Source organism: Manduca sexta, chromosome 22, assembly GCF_014839805.1.
Source record: "Manduca sexta isolate Smith_Timp_Sample1 chromosome 22, JHU_Msex_v1.0, whole genome shotgun sequence".
In the NCBI taxonomy this organism is placed as follows: domain Eukaryota; kingdom Metazoa; phylum Arthropoda; class Insecta; order Lepidoptera; family Sphingidae; genus Manduca; species Manduca sexta.
The window spans coordinates 2,013,952-2,040,326 of NC_051136.1; the positions used below are offsets into that span (position 1 = coordinate 2,013,952).

Consider the following 26,375-nt stretch of genomic DNA (forward strand, 5'->3'; position numbering starts at 1 on the left):
CCTTGCTAAACGCGGATGCAGTAGTTTCATTTTGGCTTACCCTTGCTGATATAGAAGTAGAGAGATAAATTAGGTATATATAATTCATATTATAAGCCGAGCTTTATAAAAACACGAAACCCAGAAATCAAAATGCTAAATACATTTAAAATTTGTTTTAATGTTACACATAGCTGCCATGAAATAAAACACACAACACGCCTTTTCTGAATGGGTAGGCAAAGACGCTACTAAGACACTAAGCTTTTCTTTGTATGTGTTCCGTCCTATGATATGATGGGGATGTGACTATCGCCTTATCGGGCACAAATTTCAGACTCCTGTCTGATATTTAATGGAAAAACCCAATATCCTTTTGCTCCACCCTGGATCCAAACACAGTATCTCAGAGCGGTAGTCATACGTCGCACACAATATAGCTACGCCACCGAGTCAGCTGACATAAAAATTTGACAAAAAAAACGTTTACAGCCAGCCAAAACAGCCTACCGTCACTCTAACTCCATGTTTTATATCAATTCGTCTCATCTTTTCAGAGCTCACTTTGATGTAAGGATTTAACACAAAACCGTTTATCTCGACAATTACGGTTACGGGTGATGTAACCGGTGCATTAAGCTTCAGGACCACTCCAGTTATCTTAACAAGGACTTGTTAAAACAAATTACTCTTAAATCTGTTATTTAGTTTATCTTTTAGACAAATTTAGAAATTGTCCGTTTTAAATTTCTGCAAATTAGTAATGAAGTATCGGAACATATACAATGCAATCGATACTGAATTATACTCTTCATCGGAAACAATTAACGCTACACTGCAGGATATTAGATCGGCCGCTGTTCAAGTCAATAGGGGTCAAGCTGACCGGCCGAATTAACCCTTAACACACCCGGAACTTTGTCAACTCGACTTCGCCCGCAACGCGAAGGTTCCACTTTCAAACGGTTACAATCGGTTAACTTCGTCTCAACATCGGCAAAATTCACGACCGCTGCGATTTTCCCAACCGCAAATTACACTTCTTTGAAGCGGCTCCGAAGTGCGGCGGAAATGGCCGAAGTCGCTTCGTTAGAGGTCGGGATTGGACCCATTGTAGCCGGCGCTTAATCGCCACCGGACAATGGCCAGTGACGCGCCGTAATTGTCTCTAAATAGTCAGCGTCGAATCGCACGCGCTGGAAACGCTCGAATTTAATTGGTCCCAGCGATTTAAGCGTTGCGACATTAAAGGTTTTTACGCCTCGATTAATGTCGCTCAGATGAGGCGTTCCGCGACGAATGTCAAATTAAATTCTGCCGACGATCGCATCATACCGACGCGCGTAATTCAGCCGCCCTAAATACACTTCACTCGCGCAGATTACTGCTGAGAATAGAGTTTGTTGGTTTGTTGTGAGGAAGTGTGCTTGGTGGTTGTATTTTTTCTGTTCTAATAACGAGTTACAGCGGCGCGCGGACGGCGCATGCAGACCCGCTAATTGAAACTATAAATATAAACCTCGCAACATTTTCCACCGCCCCTATTTTCATTTCAACGTTTTTGCACATTAAAATGCACGGGCTGTGTAAGAATATTTCTAAAGTTCTCCTTCTAGTCGAGTTCAACTAACGCTAGTATTTTATACCGTTCGGCGCGTCATCAACGATTCGGAACACAAAAGAGAATCAAGACACATGTGCCCGCCGCGCCGCGCTCTCGCACGTTGAACAAACTTCAGTTTTGTCCAATGCGCGTTTCGAACTAAACTAAAGCGTGATTTCGGTAACTACACGGCAATGTACTTAAAAAGTCTCTCAAAAACGGTGTTCGGGCCGGGTCGGTCCCGCATCCGCTTTGTTCCCCTGTTGGGCGCTGGTCCCCGCGCCCCGGCCCCGCCCCGCGCGGGCCCGGCGGCACGGCGGTGCGGCGCGGCGGTGGGGTTCGCGATAACCGCTTTTTATACGCATAATGCTCTGGATCTCGTGCTAAGCTGATAGAATTGTGGTGGAATCAGCAGGCCTTTTGAAGTTTCTATTAAATTGTAACAGCGGCGGGTTCGCGCCAACGCGCGCGTGAAATTGTGGCTTTATTGAAATTGCTTGAAATTATTTATCTTTTTTCTTTTGCCCGTGTGGGGGAATGTGTAAATGAGTATTGTTGTGGATCCCTCGCCTTAATACTATTCCGATATCATGTAACAGATGGCGATAATGCGCACAGAATATAAACTACTGTAGATTAAATTTATATTTTTACATAAGTAAATTGATTACATCGTAATCATGTCGCAATAAATATAATCAGAGCTCTTTTACCAACGAGACCACCATAACTTTATATGACCCGCCATCGCGTAAAATATCACGTTATAATAAAATGTAATGATCACATATATTTCTCAGCAAATTGAATACACCACAAACATTGGTGACAAATGTTGGGTACAAATGTTTGGCGCGTGCAGTTAGTAGCCGCGGGGGCGCAGCGGGCGCCGTCCTTACGTATTATGGTCACAGGTAATCATTTATTTTCTCCCGTAAATAGGATTAGCAGCGGGTGGCGCGCAGTGGGCCATTTTGACCCTCACTCGGACAAATACGCCATATCGATCGTGATGTAATTTAATAAATCTATGAAATGTATATAAAAACAGTGGAAAATGTAGGTCGGCGAGGTGACAGGTGCCGGTAAAAGCTTAGAGATTGTGTTACGGTAAAGTAATCCGCGGACAGCTCCGGTTTATCCGGGCTCTCTAACAAATAAAAATACTTATCACGTAAACTCAGCCGGGCTGAGACTGAGGCCCGGACGCCGGCCGAGCGGTAAACTGTCGCGGCCAATCACGCCCACCGCGGCGCCTTACTATTGGATTTGTTGGGCAACACCGCCCGCGCGCCTTAAAACAATCCGTCGCTGTAGCCTTGTGGAATCATCGCGTGTCATATCCTCTTTTATCAATATCTTTGGGGTTTTCTCAAAGAAATATTATTATGGTTCTTTTGGTGAAAAATATTCGTAAAGATATCTCAGAAAGCCTTTTGAAATTTCCAGTGTGGTTATTTGTATTTTTCGATTATAGTCAATCTCGTTTTTTTATCGTAGAAACGGACAAATGAGCACTTAAGTCGTCTGATATTGAAAGATCTGCAACTATTATAAACACCCACAATTCTAAACTACATGCGACCTAAAAATGTAGGGATGAGAAAGGATAGAAGTCATTGTAGTTGTAAAAAAAGTCAGTATAAAGTTAAAGAGCAACGGCGTTGTTTTTTCTCTTAAATTACCCCAATTTATACACCCACAGCTCACATAACCAGATATCGCACACCGAATCCCGATGTTAATGGTTTTTCTCACATCCCCCACGAAAACGCTGCATAACTGATTAAATATTTAAACAATGAAACCAATAAACGTGAGATAGTGCGACGCGAACGTACCATTGTGTTGGGCTCAGCCCGCGACGAGCGCTGTGCATAATCGATGCCAAGACGCGAACATACGTGATAACATTATTCCCGTGAAAAATGTATCGAGCGGCACAAGTGGCGAATCTCAAGAGGGCCACATCCGTATAAATAAAGCCGAGGGTGCGGTGCGAACTTGCAAAAAAAAACCATTTACCGCGCCCGGCGAATATAAAATATTGATCTCAACGGAAATTTATGAAAACATAAAAATGCGGAGGTGCGAACGAGCAACCCTGATGGAATACCCTCGTCGCCGCGTTGTCTTCAGCCGCACAACTCTCGCACGATTAGTCTCGTGAAATTACTAACACCGTACCCGCTCGTATCAACAAATTTAATTTACAACACTTATATCATAGCAGTTCATGATGGCGTTTCGGTCAGAGGGAAATTTTTGCAAATGAAATTCCGAGAACGCGGTTCCTTGTCCGCCGGGATGCCCGCGCTCACCCCCGGTTATTACCCATTTTTTATATAGAAAAGTCCATTTTAATCCACGCGGCGTCGCAGTAACTCACGATTATTTAGTCACTTGATTACGTCTAACAAGGCCTTTATTCCGCGCCACACTTTGTACTCTTTTAATTGAATTTATTGTTTGAGTGAAAGAAAGCGTCGGCACCGGCCGCTCTATATACGGCCGATTTCACACTTCACACTCGAAATGGCGATAGGTTTAGCGTGAGATTACTAATCTGGATTAGGGCGCGCAGCTCGGGGCTGCCAGCCGAAATTTAGTGGTAAATCTACGAGTTCAGACGCGATACGCTTACGTAATAACGAACAGTTTTCGCGGCAACATTATGTTAAGCGATCGCTCAGAACACAAACGCTTCCCCGACATGTAAAGCAGCTTAGTGCTGCGCTGCACCGTAGTGCTGTACAACACGCCCGCGCTGCAGAGCCGCGCTGTACACGTGCCGTACAGCTTTACACCCGTTCAGAACTAATGAAATCTATTCGACGTGTAGTGAAAATTTCGAATGCATTGGAACGTGACAGTTGGAAATAGTTTTTAATGGTTTCCTAGTTTTCAATGTTGTTTTTTTCGCAATAGGCAACAGTAAATCCGCGTCGGCTGCAACTGCTCGGCCCGCCAACTTGTGATGGATGACGTCATTAATGCGCCCACGTGATCGAAACAAAATGGCCTCCATTAGGGATGTAACAATGCAAACATGGGATCGCCGAGTCCCGCCGCTGATCCTTAAAAATGTGTAAAGAAGATAAATAGGCCGGCTGACCCCGCGCCCACGCGCCCGCGCGCGCGCCCTTTACTGTCAATACGATAAAACGGCAAGACATTTCGCATTACGCCGCGTTTGGGTGCTTAATAGAGGTAAAACAGGTTTGCACGTTACAATATTATGGTTTAATTATGAGATGGGTCTTACTAGAATATTTTGTGAATTTTAAATAATAAAACGTGTCATATTAAATCCAATAAGTAGGTATCAAACCTAAAATAAATTTTACATTATCTATCAACCCTACAGTTCTCACGGGGATATTGCGGACCTAAACCAGGCCACTAAATATTCTAAATCCAAAGAAATAGGACAAGCATCATCAATCGTTTACGTGTTTGCATCAAATATGTAGACACAGGCGCCGGCCGACATGACACATTCTCAATATAACCCTCATAAAAATGTCCGATAAAATATGGAGAGCATGGGCGAGGGAAACTATTACTCGGGTCTTAGAGCGAATGGATTCGAAGGGCATCGCATTGTGTCATCTTCCGCGGTACTACAGCGCGAGATGGATCGGCGCGGCCCGTCCGTGACGCATTTACATTTGCAAATGTGTTTTAAACTCCGCAGGGTTGACTGGACCATTTTTTATTTGCCCAAACTGGGAATATTGATGTTGAGGTTTTGGTGATTGATTTTGGAGGATTTAGGATTGAAAATTGTAAATACGCTCGCAAATTGTACAAAACGGAGTTTTTGTTATTTAAACAGTAAACTTCATTGGACTATTATTGCGTGTTTATGTAAAAGATTTGTTGAATAAATCATTTTATATTCATTTACACATATCCCTTTATAAGTATAGCGATATATGCCTTTTGGTTTTGTCATATACACATGGGCTAGGTTACTCATGACTAAATTAGTGGTGCTAATGTACTACGTGTTATAGTAATTGTATTGTAGTGACTCGTCATTCTCTCGCGTCGAATTCTCGCCTATCAGTAACCTAATTGAACAGTTTACGGACATCAAACAATACAAATGTTTTAATATTTTAATACTTTATGAACCATAAATGATTCAGTTAAACATTTATCCGATTGTCATATTTAATTTAATTCCACGGAAAAATAGTTTCCAGTAAATTGTAATTAATTATTTATATATAAATAGCGCGGTATTTTGCGCGAGCATTGTGCTCGCGTAAGCATGAATTGGGCGCATTCTATCTTTGTATTACGTTAGCGTGCCGTCCGAACCGACCGCCATTAATTAATTAGATTTACTACAAACATTTGCGATACCCGTTTGTTAATCATATTTGCTTATCCATTTAATTCATATCCACGTTTGGTATCAATTGCGCACGACGCGCTGTAATTGTACAATATAAATCAAAATGACATGCGTTTAATCGCGGTTCCCCGCGGAACCCTACCGGAAGAGCCCTGACGGAGGACGGAGGACTGAGGGCGGCAAGAAAACCGACCCTCGCTAATGCACACGCTGTATCTGTTTGGACACAAAGGGCCGAGTGTGCTTGACCTTTGCATATAGATAGGCCGTGTTTGTGCGGATACGTGCTGACGGTGTATCTAATTCAAAGCCAAATACTCGGAGCGCTCTTCAGCTTTTGCAATCAATGGAAACTATTCACATCTTTCATGAATCCAGCGGATTTCGTTGAATGAGCTCAACGGATACGGAAATGAAAAATAAGTTTTTGCGTCGAGTAACGCTTGATAACTCTCACCATGTTCATACTGAAACAGCTTGTGTATTACGAGAAGACTTGAATAACGAACCGTAAACAAAAAACGTTAAGGCGCAAAATGAAACAACCGCGACGCAAGTAAGGCGTAAAGATCCGTATCAGTGACAATTAATCATACAGCCAACCGCGAAGACCCGGGCAAAAACAAAACGCATATCTGACAGTTCTCCCACCTGTCAACGTCACGTCAAATCCCACCGCGGCCGCCATTTTATATCGCAATGCAAATAACCCTGCAAATCGGGGTGTAACGCGATCCGTCGGCTCCCGAGGCGCGGCAACAGCTGATTTATTTCATACGCGATATGATTTTGACGGCAATTGAGAGGTCCCGCGGTATCGGCCGCGCCGTGACGTAGGCAATAAGTTTTTGCCAGTGAAGGGTTCGCGTCCAATTACGCGAAGGATACGCTGGTTTTTCGCACGCAACGTATAATGCCGACACTTGTCAGCATGGATGGGCCACTCCGTCGGTGTCGAATGCCACTCCACATTCAAGATGGCGGGCGCTGCAACACGCGGTGACAAATGCGCAACTCGACGCGTCCTGTCATTGGGTGGTTTTTTTCTTTTTAAAATTTTTAAAGTAAAGGCACCGTAATGAGTCAGCCAGGTTATTAGACTCGGTTGAATTACCCAGAATACTAAGTAACGACCGTCTCGTTTAAGGTTATTAAAACATATTTCGAGATACTGAATTTAAAACTTGTATGAATGCGGCAGGAAAATTTTATCTTTAACAGACTTTTTAACTCGGCTTTAAGATTTCTGCTGTGCCATAGTAATGTTTAATGTCAAACAAAACGTAACTTCAATTCCTATATAAATGTGCGCAAAATTGTTTTTGAATATCTAAATACAATTAATACATTGCAAAAACGATTACTCGCAAATCTAGTGTTAATAACGATGAAATCAATAAAACGTTGAACCGAAAACCTCAATTACACGGGCATAACCGGTCCGAGCCGAGCAACCCGACGGATTACACCGTCCGGTTATCCGAGTAAGAAACGTCCATCACTACTGGTAATTTGGATATATGCGGAATACCCCCCGGCCGGTAATCGGGTGAGCTCAATGACCTGGGGCTCCGGGGGTGGGGGCAAGGGTCGGAGGGGGGAGCGGATCATCAATCTCTATCAGGCCGTAGCCGCAGCTCGCGTTTCCGTCGGAAAAAACGCGCCGTTGAAAAATATGACCGTCGTGACACGTGACGGGAACAGCATATGCAAGCGATAGCGTTATCAGTAATGAGATATTAGGGCGCTTTTTCAATAGCAAATAAATAAAGGGATAAAATGTTGTACATGCGAACTTAGTTTAATGTTTCAATTAATATCGTTTTCGACTGCGACAGGAGAGTAGTGTTATCGATGAATTTACATGATAAGTTCTTTTGTTATACAAGAGCATGAGCATAATATCAGCTTATCAATATAAGTCGGAAATAAGCTTGATGAATGTGCACTAAATACACTTCTGCCTACCCCTTCGTCCATAATTATCTTATGCTATCATATACATGTGAGATGTGGATATAATTTCGAATCCCGGATGCGAATCCGACCTATCTTAATATCTATTCCTTCCAGTCCATTCTCGACGTTAAGCCGCCCTAATGCGTTTCTATCATATGTCTATTGGCGGGCACGAAACTCCCCTAGAATCGAGAGGTTCTTTACTCCTCTACTTTTAAGAGTCGACAGATACTCATTTGATTTTTTTATAAAGAACTGTAAAATATATCTCATGTAGAGTTAGAGAAGGTGTACACTATATTTTAGCAGAGTTTGCGGCATGGACCTCATACTTTAGGCAATCTTAATAGTTTGTTGTCTACTGCGACAGAAGGGACTATTAATAGATATTTTAAAAGCATCAAAAGTGAGTAAATTAATAAAAGCGGACGTATGAAGCGACACTAAAAAATTACGACATAAAAATATAAAGAAACTTTTTAATTAAAAAAATTAAAAATCCTTTTACCAAAGTAATAAAAATACTCTAGTCAAAAGTTTATCAAACGTGAGACCTCCAACTCCGTAGCCCATCTCATTCCCACCAAGCTAGCTCCATTAAAATTCACCACATCAGCCAATATTCAACCAAATGAACAAAATTAATTCGCGGAACAAGACAATCTTCGCCAAGACATGATAGTTAGCGGAACTCTGCTTGTTCCCAAATTCCACTCCATTATAAATTGTAATTACGTATTGTAATTAAACGAAACAATAATTTCGCAAACAACCAATCTCGCCGGATCGTTCATTAGGAAGGGAGTTGAGAGAACTTTTGACAAAAGTTAAGACGTAACGCCAAATGAATCTGCATTATTCTAAATAGGGATGGGCGTTTTCACGGGATTTGTTATATGCGATGTATTTATGCATAAAAAAACTCCTTGTATACTCCTGGACAAGAATAAAAAGGTTAATAGAAATAAGATTTACGAGTTTTATGAAAAATTGTGTCACTCTGAATTTAAGTTTTGTTTTGAGACAGATATAAAATATTTATCATTATGTCTAATTACATAAGTTCCTGTCTTTATCCTCAAAGGACACATCCTACTCTGTGAAGGGTGATAAATTCGCCAATAGTTTAGTTGGAATCCTGAACGATACTTTCTGAACTATACCTGTATTATTTCGAGCCGAAATCACCAGTTTTTGGTTCCTCGACCTGTTTTCAGATATCTTTCGTCTCACAAATCTTATAACAATATATTCTTAAGTGCCCACATCTCAAATTCTTTTTAATCTCAACACGTACTCAATCTAAATATTACGTATACAATACAATATTGATACATCGTCAGCCCATAGCGTTGTACGTGCCTCTGCAATACGAGCAAATGTGACTTTCAATCGAACAGTCTGGGTAACAACGATTCATCTGATACAGTATTCAGCACACATTGCGTTGTTTTTTCATTTGTCCTTATTCACTGGTTCTCACTAACACACTTCAGTATTTCTTGAAGTCTTGGATCGCTGTTTTTAACTGATAATATTAGCTAAGCTGTGGTCGTTTCTGAATTTGAATTTATTGTTTATTTTTTTATTTGAATCGGTTTATATGACTTAGGTAATGGCCAGTGCTTTTCAAATAACAGGTGGAATTAATAGTTTTATGAATATGTCAAGCTGTTTGAACAATAAACATCTAATTAACCTTAACAACTTCGTAATAGTCTACAAATAAATTACGTCATATCGCAAACAATCCCGCAATCCCGTGAAACGCAATCACAGCACTAGCGAGCGCGCCCCATCCCTCAGATAAGACAATTAAATAACTATCTCCGCCCATTTATCTGTTGAGTTCGTTTTGTTTGTTTTTGTTATACGTAATTAATGAGTCGCCGAGAGTTGGAGGTTAACGAAGCCTCGATTGTTATCGGACGAGTGACGGACTCTCCGGGACTCCGGACAAAATGTCCGACTTCACTATCGAGGCGGACAGTTCCGCCTCAGTTCCGAGCGTGGGCGGACAATTAAAGACGGTCCGATTAGTTCTGTAACTATATTTATTGATTGTTCAATTAATATTCGGTTGGGACGCTTGATGTATCGACGTTATGTTGTCAAAATTTGTTGCTAACTTCCTTAATATGTTATGTAACTATATAATTTTGTTTTTTGATTGATCAGTTAGTGAGACAAAACGTCATTGACTTTTCCTAAAATGTTAAGTAACAACTCATCAAAACAGCATCTATTTTACCATGAATTTGTATACAATTAGCAACATAAGTGCCAAACGACGGCCATCTTGTAACTAATAAACAAAATGGCTTCCAAGCAGAATAGTTACAACCCGGCGTCATATCTCATTCGCAACGTGTAATACCTTAAAGAATTCGGCCAATTTAAACGGCACTCCGGATTGGCGCCTTCGAATCAACCCCGAACCCATCAGGAGGCATCACTCAAGAGCTAACTGCATTCTTAGCCAGACAGCTAATTCCGCTCCCCATTTTCGTGTAAGCGGAACATTTGTCACCATATCCCGGCGTTTCTTCCAATTTACCAAGCACTTGCCTATCGTAAGATTCAATGAATGATAACGAGTGTAATAAATACAGGCTCGGCGGAGCGAATGGCGGTAATTAATTTAATGGATTTAGACAATGAAATATGTACAATGAGATAGTGAGACGGATGGGCGCTCCTCGTGTTTTGACTGCTACCTCACAGTTATAGTTTTCACGTTTATCAGATGTTATAAATTAGAGTTAAGCTTTGAATTATCGTTTGTGTTGGGCGGACGCGGAATAATGCTACATAAGCAGTAAAGACTTAAGAACCAACGCCATAGTTAACAGTTGACAAATAGCCTAAAAGCAACAAAACTAACATTTGTAATATTCACGTATATAAGTAGTTTCCAAATGAAACTCCTTTCACCGCAGACTTATTCAACAAAACGCTCATAGTGAATTCAAGCTTTCCTTCCACGAACCAAATGACAAAACACACGTAAACTTACACGAACCATTTTCATATAATAAGGAAAACCCAACGAACACACTGACACACGAATAAATTAGCATATGAAACCGCAAGCCACAGAAAATATTTAAATAAGGGCGCACTCAGTGATTATTATGTTAGGAGCGGACCGCAGCGATTTTAAGATAATCGACCGCTCCGGACCGACTGTCTTTATGAATTCCTCTATTGTAGATATGTGTGGATAAATACGTAGTATTAATGAAAATATTAATTTGGCACATTCGTGCAGTCTTGAAAACGTGAGCAAAAGATTTTAATACATATTCATGATTTTGATGGTGTGTGAAATCTGGCAAACAGCACTGTACCAGCGGAGTGGACTGTGACCTAAGTCCCTATAGAAGTCTATTTATAAGAGAGGGGCAGTCATTACAGGGCTGATATTATTATTAATAATTATTTTATATAAAACTCGCTTTGGCCCGTGACATGACCCGCGTTAATAGCAATACCCGCACATCCCCCATGTTAACCCCTTAAGGGATGAATTTAATCCTCACATTTAAAGGACCTTTGTGCAAAATATCATGCTTCTAAACCCAGCGATTTCTGATATGCGTTGATCGATCAGTCAGCCAGTTTCCTCCTTTATTACATAATTAAAATTAGAGCTTCAAAAGCATTGCCGTAATGCAATTAATCTATATGCGCGATCTAACGGCACATGTCTTTACCAAAACGAATCCTACGTGAGTTTACATTTTTTCAGATTACCGAGGCAGGCTAATGAATGCTTCTACAAAAGACTTGGCTCATTACGATGTCTGTAATCTTGCTTCTGCAATAATTTGAGACCATCTCACCATCAAAAAAAAAGGTTTTGAACGTATTTTTTACTTTAATTTATTACGCAAAAACCAAATTATGTAGTCATTTGAGCACAGTTATTACATAGAAGAAAAACGAGTAAATCAGTGATGTTCAGCTCTAATTAAAAATATGTATAAGATAAATTCAATTTAATTGACGATATTGAAGAATTGGTTCTACGGTACGTAGTTAGGTATCTACAGCTCGACGGTGGTATTATATTTACAGAAGAAAAAATAATTAATAGCCTCGTTATTCTATCTTTTATGATTAGCGGTATTAATGGAGGCGTGAAAACAATGTCCACATTTCTCAAGAAATTTTAATAGATCGATAATACAAATGTCAAGATTTTTTTATTACATCTGCCTGTTGATTGATCATAGGAACCATGCATGTACGTCACCAAGAAAACTTATTTAACCAAAAAGATAAAATAGTTAAAACACTAAGAAGTGACTACACTAACAAATGAAGCATTTAAACATCCTTTCATATATTTTTATCTCACACAGTTGAGGGAATTCTCAACAAAACATGGCTTAATGCATTATTTATTAACGTCCGTCCAAAAACCACGGCAAAAGATAGTAGTTTCATGTAGACTATATCTTAATGTCTGTCTAGACAATACAATACCATAAACAATAAAAAGGCTCTAGACCCAGAAAGCGTTGCCTTATATCTGGAAATCAGCGCAACATAAATTAGCGGACAGGTCGCGTGACGGGCCGCTTTAGCGTCTCCTTATCGTTCTCCGGAAACCACCCTGGTACACACGTTCACCAACAAAAAAACAACTCTAAATCTCAACACAAAAAGTTCATATTACAACGACAATACATATAGAGCCGGCACGCGTCACCGCACAATAGACTCTACGTAATTTAAAATAAGGTAGCAATTCTTTTAATGCCGGCCAGACTGCAACGCACGAAGCAACGTTCCCAGTATGTCAACATAAATAAAGCTGAGTGTCCTTTAACGAAGCAGACGTTGACTTTCGAGCCACTAATAAAGACGTTACTCTACGAAATGGACTTTAATTTCTCTGTAGTAGAGTACAAAACGGATAGTTAGACAAAAGGGTAGTAAATGAACGCTCGCATTTAGCGGTCTCGTGGTAGTGATATCGGTGGACTTCCTTTGTCTGGTAATCTTATCAGAATGGCAGGCGACCGCGTCCCGACATGATACATTGCCCGCTACATAAGCTAGCGTTCCTTAACTGGACTCGCCGCGATCGCATTCTAAATTTAAACTCATGTAGAAACAGTAACATACCAGCACAGGACCTCGACTACAATTTAGTTCTAACTAAGAAATATTACCTTAATATTTTTTTATTTAAGTATAATATGATGGCCTTTGACAAAACATTCAGTAGTCAATGAAGTTGAGAAACTTAGTCATGGTTTGTTAGCACGTTCGTGAAATAATGCCAAAATTATTGTATTTATCACTTAACACCAATCGGAGTAACTAATTTTGTAATATCGATCTATTAGTTAAAAAATATTATATATTTTATGTAGTTCAAGTTTTAAACTATTGAAACTTAGACCCTTGGTGATGGTGCGATATCCGCCCTCCGAATTCTGCTAATGCCACCGACCTCAATAACAGACCAACGACGCAAAGCGCAGGAAATTGCCCGATAAAAAGTACAAATGGAATTTTATCAGCGCCGTAGATTTGAATGAAGTCTACTACAGCGTCAGAATGTTGGCTCCACAATGGCGGATCCCTATCCAATCGCAAAACTTTGAATACACCTCTTTCGCCTATCGAAAAGTTCTCGATAATGGATTCATCGAAGCAGCCGATTGTTCCGCGATGAATGGGCACTAATTAAAACGAAGTCACGGCGGCACCGGACCAAGTTCCCGATTGTTTCCCTACAATAAATCCCGGAGCGACGCTCTTCATATAAATATCCCGTTCCGATGCCCAACTTCGGTGCTAAATTTAAAATTTTCGGTTAAAATTGGCGAGTAGGAGCGGTACAGAGCTCCTCGAGTGTTTTCGGATGCGGCGCCGAACGCCCAATACATTCGCACCAGATATTAATCTACATAAATGAAGATTCTCGTGTGCGCGTCCTCGATTCCGGTTCGGATCAAGATTAAGGGGTAAATTCTAAATTGCTTCGGGAATGTGCGCGTGACGAGTTTAAGATTGTAGGCACGTGTTGTCTCCGCTAGAGATTGCCGCTGTCTCCGCCGCTCCAGGGCCGTGGACGCCTCGCGACACATACAACATACCCTTATGAAGCAGCTCACCCACACACCAACACCGACAAACCGCTCGAATCGCAGACTCGTTTTATCTAAAACAAACACCGACATTAATCTGGTTAGAAGAAATACAGGCAGGATTAACCCCGACGGGCTTCCGGGCGGCCGAACCGCAGCCACTCTATTACGCGGCCGGTTCTTCCCGTCGGCAATAAGAAATCACGCCGGTCTGCCCGGAGCTCGGCCGCAAATGAGCCGAAACACAAGCCCTTTATCTTCCAATAAGTAAGCGAGCTTCGGTTTTCTTTCTACGAAAATACGGAACGCATAGATCGGATGCCAGATGGCTCGAAAATATATAAAAATAAACGAACCGGAATACGGGATAGTGGTATCTATCCGATTGTTGGCGTGCGCGTTGTCCGCGAACACCGTGTTGTCTGCCGTGTTCCGAGTTAAGCAAATTTCCAATTTCTGTATTGGAACGTACTCGGATATTGATTCGGAGTCTTTATATTATGACGAGTTTCAATTCGGTCCTTGGAAACGCTGATAACAGCTACCGTAACTCAGCATGGCACAATTGGAAATGAAAGAGAGTATTCAAACGTTATTATTTCTAGGTACTGCTGTCCCGCGCACCGGTACACAAAAATACAGCCCGTATTGGACGTTGCGTAAACAACTCTGAAAAAATAACGCTCCGAGTCGGTTCCGGTAGGCGAGGCTGAATCCCACGGCGGCATTCAAAATCGCGTTCCCTTTTTAAAGTTGAGACGATTCCCGTAACGAGTGTCGAATTCCGGGCGCCCGCGGGGCCCCTCTCGCGCAGAGTGCCCTCCGAGGTGCCCCGTAATTACCTACCATTACAGACAAAGGACACGACTCGTCCGATTACCATAATTCCCAAGCTAGGCGACGGGATATAAATGGGCCACATTTTGTAGTAGCGCGACGACTGACGTGTGTATTAATGACTACGCTTGTCGTCCTAAATTAGGTGAGGGATTTGGTGATTTCGTTTTTTTCGTTGCCGCTGTGGATGGCGTTACGTCTTTAAATTAAGGATTGACTCGGTTTTAGTTTTAATAGATGACGTCTCGGATGTAATTTTGAATGAATATAAATCGTTTTTAATGTTTGGATGATTAAATATTTAAATAGGAAGGTGATTCAAATAGATGAAGCGGGTGAGAAGCTCTAATAAATGAGATTATGATAGAAAAATATAAATGAAAAAGAAACAACGTTTAACTTATGAGGTTAGAGAATTAAAGCAATCAAAACAATTTGCGTGAAACATTGTATTATAACGAGGAGTATTTTTAACTCACTTCCGCGTACAGCACTTTTCACTTACAACTCAAGGATACTAAATCAACGTCATAGCTTCATAGCTGCTTCATATTTTTCTTTTAAAAACCCTAAGAACAAATGGTCGATAATATTAAATTCACTTTGTGCAAAGCTATAATTGTTTACAGTTCCTGCATAAAACAATACTCAAACTACCTGAATGTATATTTTAAATTCAGAAACATTCTCTTTGCTCACTTCACATTGCTGCGAATTGAACAGCTAAGTTCGTACCACGTACTTTGTTTCGAATTTCGCGTTCACTTTTGGGGAGGTATCCCCATAGGGAGAGTTCGGTCGCCTCCCTGCTTTCCATAGTTACCGCATCCGAAAAAGAAAATATAAACACCTCCGCTTGAACAATTCCTCGTTATTATTGTCGGCACAAAATTGCAACTGGCTTCCGAAGGGGCTTTAAAGAAATATACTAGTTGAACACATAGAAATAGGAGCCGGGTCGAATAAATTCATTAATCTGTAATTAGGAGAAGTGCGCGGCATCAAAGGGCGCCGCCACAAAGGCCACGATGTTATCGAGCTCACAATTTTCTTTTCGGCAGACGAAGCGGGTGTGAGTGATCGCGAAAAAAACAACACAAAAACCCTTTTAAAATTAATTGAGTTTTCTTGCGGCTACATCGAGCGGTACAATAAATTAATTAACGCTCAGAGGAATCCTTAAAATTTGTCGATGATCAAAAGTTGGATAGAGGCTGCCGATAACGCGCGGGGGCTAAGATAGCGGTTCGATTTCCCATTAACTTGTATCAGCTCGGCCGCACCGCGCCTCGCCCCGCGGTCTCGCGGTCTCGCTTCTTCAGCACGCAGTCTTTGATCACTTGCCTCCACAATATTTGTTTACGAGCCATTACGGCCAATATTCACCCGTAATTGAATTTCAACTTGTAAATTTTCATGGATGGAATTAATTAAATTTTTCCCCTACTCTAATGCTTTGGCTGGAGCTCGGCAGGCATCTGATTAATATTGTTAAAGCCTTTAACTTTACAAATGAGGTGGGCCTTTTAAGTCCAAAAGGGCCAGGTTGGTTGAATTAAGTGACCTATGACGCACTTTCTTTGTTTCAAATGTCATCTGGTCGCGTTAATGGGTAATGTTAATAAATCACTCGGCTTAACGTGACGCGGCTTATTATAGAAATTCTTTCAGCGTCGGCTTTACACGCTTTATTAATAGAACGCAGTTTTCCACGAATATATATTATGACGCGATGTATTAAATGTAATGAATTCGTTTAATATTCAGTTCTCAAATTTTAGTTTATTTTTATATTTAATTAATTGAGGTGTACGGTTACACCGTACATATTTTCATACGCACTCAGCACTTTTACATAGCACGCGTCAATTACTTATAATATTGTAATAGTTCGTTAGTTCACAATCATACCGCGTCCGCATCGCACATATTATCATTTATCATTATCACCATTTGTGAGCTCAATACATCAGTCAAAAAGCAGTTTGAAGTGTTTTAATTATACAAGCCAAATAGGTCTTCGGACCACACCCAAACATCCTTTTTTTGGTCCTTCGAGCCTCCGAATAGGCGGGACTCGTATAACACGTGTACTGACGTTTCGGAACATTTAGCAACGTGGACAATACAGTTCAGTGCATATTATTATTATTAGACTATTAACAGCAGTATATCAAAGTGTGAGTAAACAGCATCAGCAGCAGATACCGTAGTGTGAGCAGCAGCAGCGCATTAATACACCTCAAGTGCAAACAGCAGCATCCAAAAAAGTAAGATCTTTCCATTTATTACAATTATCATGGAGGATTTATTAGCCAACCAGAACCAAGTTGTTGGTGCGATGGAGCAACTTTTTAGGAATTTTAAAAGGATAGCCCCGAACGTAAAACATCTGATTACATTAAGAGGCGGTTAGAAACCCTTGAATCGTACTGGGCGGAGTTTCAGTCAAATCATAACAAACTCATAGAGCATGATGATTACACGCATGCTTATTTTACCGGCAATCATTACGAACAAACTAAAGATTTTTATGAAAATTTTCGGGCTTACATTCAAAAACATAGTTTAGGTAAACCGGAACCCCGACCGGAGACACCTAAGACGCCACTTTTGGCACCTCCACGGTTCGTACCACCTCAGCAGACAACGAGTCAGGGAGCTAGCAGTAAAACAGACGAAATGCTTCGAAAACAAGCAAGTAACTTCCGAGCATTTATGCATACCGTATCTAGCATTGATTTAGATCGTATTACAGAAAAATGGGAGTACGATGATCTACTTAGCACTCTTCAGTCTCGATGGGCTGCCATCGATTCGCAGCATTGGGAGATAGATAGTGAATTAGAGGGACAAAACGAAAAATATGAACAGTCCTTTGCTTATCATGAAAGAAAATACATTGAAATTAAAAAGGCCGTAAATACTAAATTGTGGTCAGAATCTCATAGGGAGAAGTCTACTCCTCAAATGGATATACCATGTTTTTATGGCAATTTTCATAAATGGGTTTCTTTTAAAGATTTGTTTATGGAGGCTATACATAAAAATCCGTCACTTTCTAAAGCTCAAAAAATGCAGTTTCTTAAAGGCAGGGTAAAAGGAGAAGCAGAGCGATTAATACAACACCTAAACATCAGCTCTGACAACTATGACGTGTGTTGGGATATCTTGAACCATAGATATAATAATGACAGGCTCATATTCAGATCTCATATAAACTTGATAATGAACATACCCGTAATGCATCAGCCGTCTTTAAAAAACATTAAGAACATTCATGACACAGCTCGTGAATGTTTATTTGCCATAAAAAATTTAGGTGTCGATATTTCAACTTGGGACCCACTATTGGTCCATATATTGTCTCAAAAATTGGACAATGATACCTATAATTACTATAATGATTCCATTAAGAATCCGAGACAATTACCAGTTCTTCAGGAATTTTTCGACTTTTTAGAAAGCAAATTTACGAACATGGAGTCCTCTCGTAAGAAATTAGAAAATTCTATGGTGACCAACAGATCTGCCAATAATCAATCAGCAACAAAATTTTCTTATCAGAAAGGTTATAATACCAAGCAGTCGTTTTCTAGCAGTCGGGTGGATAATCAATATCAAGAAATCAAAAAACCAAATTGTCCTATTTGTAACCTTAATCATGGAGTTTTTAGTTGTGAAAAATTCCTTAGCATGCCAAATTATTTAAAATTAAAAACAACAGAAAAATATAATTTATGTAAAAACTGTCTTTATAGTCATAAAAATAAGGCATGTTTCTCAGAGAAAAGGTGCCGCGAGTGCAATGAACGTCACAATACTGTATTGCACAACGCATGTATGCAAGCGAGAAATTCGACACCGACTAGCGCACCCAGTGGCTCGTCGACAGCGCAACCAAGACACGAGCGGAGTGTCGCCACGGGTTCGAATCCAGACCATTTACACAGAAGTTCACATGTTTCCCTACAAACCGAAATACCAGAAGTTTTATTGGCTACTGCGCTTATCAAAGTAGAATCAGCAGATGGATCCTATCATGTCCTACGGGCACTTCTTGACCAAGGCTCACAAGCATCTATAGTCACCGAACATGCCGCTCAATTATTAAGACTACCACGCAAAGCATTTAAGGGAGTCATATCAGGAGTCGGAGTTAAGGAAAGCCAATGTAAGGGCACAATCCATATCAAGTGTAGATCAATTACCAGTAATTATGAATTTCAAGTGGAAACTTTAATTATGAAAAACCTTATTACAAAACTACCTTCCTATACATTTACTAAGCCTTCGTGGGACTTTTTGGATAATATTCAATTAGCAGATCCAGAATTTTATAAGAGTAGGCCTGTAGATGTTCTATTCGGAGCAGATGTCTATTCTCTCGTGATTTTAGAAGGTATATGCAGAGGAGAAGAATCATTACCGCTGGCGCAGCATACTCGTTTAGGATGGATCTTGAGTGGTAATATAAAGACATTGCAATGTAACGTAATTCAGAATAACATTGACGAAATAAAAAAGTTTTGGGAAATTGAAGATATTACGGAAGAGTCTACCCTAAGCTCTCAAGATTTAAAATGCATCGATTTCTTCAAATCCACAACGTCTCGTCGACCCGATGGTAGATTTACTGTGAGAATCCCCTTTAAGAGTGATTTTGAAAAACATTTAGGCAATTCCAGAGCAAAAGCATTAGCTCAGTTTATTCAATTAGAACGGAAATTTACACGTAATGAAATTGTTGCACAAGACTATAAACTGTTTATAAATGAATACCTATCGTTAGGACATATGACTCCGAGTTCCGGTAATCAGATATTAGAATGTTATTTGCCGCACCACTGTGTCCATAAAACACAATCTTTAACAACTAAACTTCGCGTGGTATTTAATGCTTCGGCTCCAACCTCAAGTGGCTACAGCCTGAATGATTTAATGGAACGAGGACCGAATCTGCAACAAGATCTGCAATGTTTAATTTTAAGATGGCGAAAGTTTAAGTATGCCTATACCGCGGATATAGAAAAGATGTTCAGGCAGATTTTTATAAACGAAATAGATCAACGGTTTCATAAAATAATTTGGAGACAATCACCTAAAGATGAGATAGAAGAATATCAGTTGACTACAGTTACTTACGGCACGAAATGCGCGCCGTTCTTAGCTATGATGTGTCTGAAGCAATTAGCTAAGGATGATCAAAGGTATCCAGAGGCTTCACAAGTTTTGGATCAATCGTTTTATATGGATGATTTAATTCATGGCAGTCACAGCATAGAAGCAGCCAAATCACTACAGCGACAGCTTATACAATTATTGAATTCTGCAGGATTTAACCTTCGTAAATGGACTTCAAACACCACAGAATTATTAACAGATACAAATTCATTCGAAAATTATTACTTCAAAGGATCTGAGTTCACAAAAATATTAGGCGTTTCCTGGAACCCTCAACAGGATCAGTTTTATTTCCAATCTCCGATCGAAACTTCACAAAACTATACTAAACGGGCTCTCCTGTCCGAAATATCTAAACTATTCGATCCTTTAGGTTGGCTTGCACCTATAAGTACTAAATTAAAAATAATATTTCAGTCAGTTTGGCTTGCTAACATACAATGGGATGACTTTGTACCTAATGATATTTATATAGAATGGCAAAGAATGAGAGATGATTTAAAAATATTGATAAATTAAGTGTACCACGGTGGCTCGGTACGGAACAGCAGGATAATATCGAATTACATGGATTCTGCGATGCCTCTACGAAAGCGTATGCATGCGTTATTTACAGCAAAGTACATAAAAAGCATGAAAATAAATCAATCGTATCATTAGTCGTAGCCAAAGCAAAATTAGTACCAGCCAATAAGACCATATCAGTGCCTAAACTGGAACTCAGTGGAGCTCTTCTTCTGTCAAAATTAATGACTAAAGTAAAACAATGTATCAGTGAACATAATACAAATATATATGGCTGGACGGATTCAACAGTAGTCTTAGGGTGGCTAAATGGAGATCCAGATAAATATAAACCATTTGTTGCGAACAGAATAAAGCAGATTACGGCAAACATGCCTAAAGATTGCTGGCATTATGTAAAATCTGGAGATAACCCGGCTGATTGCGCCAGCAGAGGTTTAACAGCAACTCAATTGAAAGATCACGTTTTGTGGTGGCAAGGACCTACTTGGCTATCAATTTTGCTAAATATACCTCAAAGACAATTTTACGCATCCAATGAAGAAAGCAAAAAGCAGTACCATGCTAATAGTGTTCAATATGATCCAAATAATAGCATTATAATGAGACTTTTAACAGATTGCAGTACAATTACTCGAACAATTCGTATACTAGCATGGATAAGCAGGTTCATTTCCCAGAATATACCCAAGCCCTATCTTACCCTACTAGAGATAAATAAATCAAGATTGAAGGTTATAAAGTTTATACAAGAATTAGAATTTCAAGCAGATATTAGCAGATTAAAGGACAAAGGAGAAGTTAGCAATAAAAGCAGAATGTTAAATTTAAACCCCTACCTTGATAGGGATGGCATTCTTCGTGTCGGAGGAAGATTAAGAAATGCCCATATGGACAACAACACAAAACATCCTATAATTTTACCACATTCTAGCAGGTTAACAGATTTAATTATAGATGAAGCTCACAAACTCGTCTTCCACGGTGGACCACAGCTAACTTTAGCAATAATCAGGCAACGGTACTGGATTATTAGTGGCATTCGGGCCGTTAAGAAACGTCTTCATTTTTGTGTTACATGTAGGAGAAGCAATCCCCGGCTCCAACATCAAATCATGGGGGACTTACCCGAAGCAAGATGTAACCCTGCACGTCCATTCTATCATACTGGGGTCGATTATACAGGCTTTATAATGCTAAAAGCGAATAAGGGCCGAGGAATAAAGTGCTCAAAAGGATATATAGCTGTGTTTGTATGTATGGCATCTAAGGCTGTACATCTAGAAGTTGTATCAGATTTAACAACCTCATCATTTTTGGCCGCTCTCAAACGAATGACTGCCAGAAGGGGCACCCCAGGCCATATATATAGCGATAATGGCACAAACTTCGTTGGTGCTAATAAAATTTTACAAGGTGAATACGAACAGTTAAAAGGCATTTTTAACGAAGAATTCATGAACGAAATAGCAAATATGCAAATCAGTTGGCATTTTAATGCCCCCGCATGGCCATCCGCAGGAGGATTATGGGAGGCAGCTGTGAAGAGCCTGAAAACCCATCTCAAAAGGGTAATTGGCGAGCAACGATTAACATATGAGGAATTATCTACCCTTCTATCTCAAGTAGAGGCTTGCCTTAACTCAAGGCCACTCTGTCCATTGTCAGAAGATCCTGATGACCTAGATTGCCTTACCCCAGCACACTTCCTAACCGGTGGGCCAACATTAACAACAATTGATACAGAAAATGATTTAAGAACGAGATGGCATTTAACTCAAAAATTATTTCATGATGTATGGAAACGCTGGCGAAGTGAATATCTTAGTCAGATTACAACAAGAAGTAAGTGGAAAAAAATCAAATAGCAGTATACAAATCAATGACCTAGTACTCATTCACGACTCTATTTTGCCGGCTGGAAAATGGGCAATGGGAAGAGTTATCGAATTGCACCCTGGCAATGACGGATTTGTCAGAGTTGTGACGTTGAAAACAAAAAATGGAATTTTGAAGCGTCCTATAGTGAAATTATCAGTATTACCTACTGAAAATAGTGAAAACAATCAAGAACCCAAGGAACCAGATGTTTCAAACCGAGTTAAGCACCAAAAAAGGCCACCTTTTAGTTCTCTTGTATTATTACTTTTATATTTTATGGGTATAATAATGAATTCACAGTGTTCCTATAACGCCACAAGATTTCGGGAAAAGCAAGGCCTATATTTTGATAAAATTACTGACATGCATTTAGTACGAGATTACTGGAAATTAATATTATATTACGACATGGACCCTTATTGGCAAGGTGTTACGTCATTTAATCACTACATGAAACGCTTAGATCTAATGTGTAACAATATACGATTGCAAACACATTGTGACGTAATCCTTATGCAGCTACGTCACGGTCAATCAGAGCTGGAGTACTATGATCGCTTATTACTTACTCAACATTTAAACAACCGCGCCAGACGCCGGCGCGGACTCATCAACGGTGTCGGTTACATTGCTAACTCATTGTTCGGCGTACTAGACGAACGATTCGCCGAACAATATCAACGAGAGATAGAGGCGCTGAAACGTAATCAGAACCACCTGACTCGACTTTGGAAAAACCAGACTTCTGTTATAGAAGCTGAATACAATCTACTTAAAAGATCAGAGGAAACTATCGACAAGCAGAGCAAAATCATCAATAAACAGTTTTTAAACTTGGATAAAGCGATTAATATATTAGGAAACCGAGTAAATTCACTGTCAAATATTAGTGACTTCTCCTTAGCAGCGATAACAGCAAATAACATGCTCCACACCCTACAAGGCATTCAAGAATTATTATTGGACACCGTAACAGATATATTCCATGGCAGATTCAACTTCCATCTATTATCACCAGAGCAGCTACGAAGTCAATTAAGTATTATTTCTTCACAAATATCTAAGGACTTAGCATTACCCATAAAGAATATTCAGATGGACATCCGCAGTATTTACAACTTTTTGAGGGTCAAAACCAGAATGCTTCGTGAATATTTACTATTTGAAATTACAATCCCATTAACTAGCAGAGACTCCTATGAGATCTACCATATAATTCCGATCCCTGAAAGGGCGCCCAAAAGAGTAGAAAACCTAATCGTCACAATAGAGCCTGTATCGGAATACATCGCAATTAATTTAGCAAAGGACTCTTTTATAAAATTAACCAAAAATGATCTGTCGTTATGTGTTAGAGACTCGGATACATACCTGTGTTATTTACAAAGACCTATTTACGATATGAAATCTGACGACAATTTATGTGAAACTGATTTAGTCACTAATCAATGTAAGTCCAGCATACAGACGTGTCAAGATACGTGGCATGAATTAAATGAGATAAACAAGTACATGTATTATTGTTGCTCCGAGTGTTACTTTAGAATAATATGCGAACATCAAATGACAGCAAACCGTTTAAGTGCCGGAGGACTTATTAGTATAGCTCCGGGTTGCACGATAAAATTTAATACATTTACGATTTACGCACACAATAAAGATCATAGCTCTCTACAGATAAAACCCAGTATAGAGATTCCTAATAACAACTCGATTAATAATATAATTAACATATCGAGTCTGTGGCACGCTACCGCCGAAAACAAATCAGATGATGAAAATTGGAAAAAGCAATTGAGTGCATTGAGCGACCAAATCAAAGAAATGAAGCAGGAGCCAGGCGTAGAAGTAGATAGTCTATCATATCACGACGTACACCACTACACTATAATTTATGTAATAGTAAGCGTGGTAGTGATCGCGGGAGCAGTGATGGCGTGGAGACGCGTCCGGCGCGCAGAACAAGATCGTGCTGGAGTCGACCAGCGCGTCACTGACAACGGTCGTTATTGTGGCACTAGCAGTGATAGTGTTACTGAAAGTGGTAATGTTCAGTGTAGTGAAATGAGTGTTATTAGCAAATCAGATCGGGCTTCTTCACCCATTGTCAGAGCACCTATCTTCAGAGCCCAAGAGAACATTGTTTAAGGACTATTATGTTTAGTTATAACTTGAAATTGTTTATTCACCTTGTTATTAGGTTAATTGCATTCTCATGTCATATCATCACCCTTTGCTTATCCTCTCCCGGAGCATGTACGGTTACACCGTACATATTTTCATACGCACTCAGCACTTTTACATAGCACGCGTCAATTACTTATAATATTGTAATAGTTCGTTAGTTCACAATCATACCGCGTCCGCATCGCACATATTATCATTTATCATTATCACCATTTGTGAGCTCAATACATCAGTCAAAAAGCAGTTTGAAGTGTTTTAATTATACAAGCCAAATAGGTCTTCGGACCACACCCAAACATGAGGTACGGATTAAATTAAATCATAAGATTATATAAGGATTTGATACTTGCCCTTTTATGATTGTAGAATTATCAGATTAAGTATCAATGATAAGTCCGGATTATTCAAAAACCAATTTTAAATTTACAAAGATAAAATAATACTATTGTCAATTTGAATCCTTGTTTCCTATATCAAAATCTAAATATAAAGTGTTATAAATATCATAATTACGATCATGTATAATTTATTATTAGCCTGTGTGGCGACACGGCTCTCTTCAAAATATAAATAACCAAGGAGCGACTTTGTGTTCATCAATTTTATCATTATAATACTGAATAGCGACCATATAAAAGAACGAGAAATACAAGTAGAACATAGCTTGCTAAAATATATGTTATGCGAGCCAGTAGCGGAGGGTCCCATTAAACCCGATTCCTGCCGGTTTCGCTTAGTGTAGAATCTAATTATCATCAGAACGATTTGTGGACCGTATTTATGAATATTAATATCTATATGTTGTGTCGAATTCCCTTTTGGAAAATGTCAACATTCGCTAACAATGTGAGCTAAGCTAAACTGACTCAGCTTAGTTCTTGGCCCCTGTATACAGTTAAATACTCAACTGCATCTCTATTGTACCCAGGTTGTCTGCTGGAAGGTTCTCGTCTACCCCCCGATGTGCCACCGCGCAACCCCACCATGTCTCGGCTGAACGGCCGCATCACCGGCAACCCCGCCGATCTCGGAGACTTCGAGCCCTCGTGTCTCGTCCGCACGCCTTCTGGCAACTTCTACGTGCCTTCGGGTGAATGTTAGTATACTATGTAGAATATAATCCAAGATATTTTAATAAAATTGTAATCAGCCAATGAAATGTATTACAAAATAAATGATTGTTAGAGGGTGTGTCTTCAACGAATGTCACTCAAACCTTTGTCTTAATGAAAGATAAAATTAAGTTAGATTTATGACTACTGAGCTAGCTAACCACACAAATATCTATTCCAGGGGACATACAAAAGAATCCGTCTATGGACTACAAATCTAACTCGTCCTGCAGCAGTCCAGGGAAACAAGACAAGAGCACTCTAGAGAGGATGGACAGGAGTGACAGATCCCACCCGGCATTCGGCGCGCCTGTCCCCGTCCTCCCAGTGAGGAACAACCTCCGCGCCTCCCACTTCCCGCCGGCGGCGTCCCGGTTCCATTTCAGGAAAGGCCTCTCGTCACGATGTACCTGGAAATGCACAGCCATAGTCTTCATAATACTGTTTGTTCTTCTTTTAGCCATTGCCTCTTATATGTCTGGTGAGTATATATTAATAGTTATTTTAGTTACAATCATATCCCCATTCCTAGACTATAAAATAAAATACTTTTTCCATGTACTGTAGACTTGTAACCTACTACAATAATCATGTAATTATGCCTCTAGCACGTAACGAATGTTTAATATTTGCTA

General features: G+C 39.9%; 1 protein-coding gene across 1 annotated transcript in view; it reads left to right on the forward strand.

Moving 5' to 3' along the window:
• LOC115452539 (teneurin-m) overlaps window positions 1-26,375 on the forward strand; it is a 276,231-nt gene that overhangs the window by 231,166 nt on the left and 18,690 nt on the right. The window contains 2 exon segments of the mRNA XM_037441564.1: window positions 25,557-25,724; window positions 25,922-26,221. Coding sequence (XP_037297461.1) covers window positions 25,557-25,724; window positions 25,922-26,221 — 468 coding nt within the window.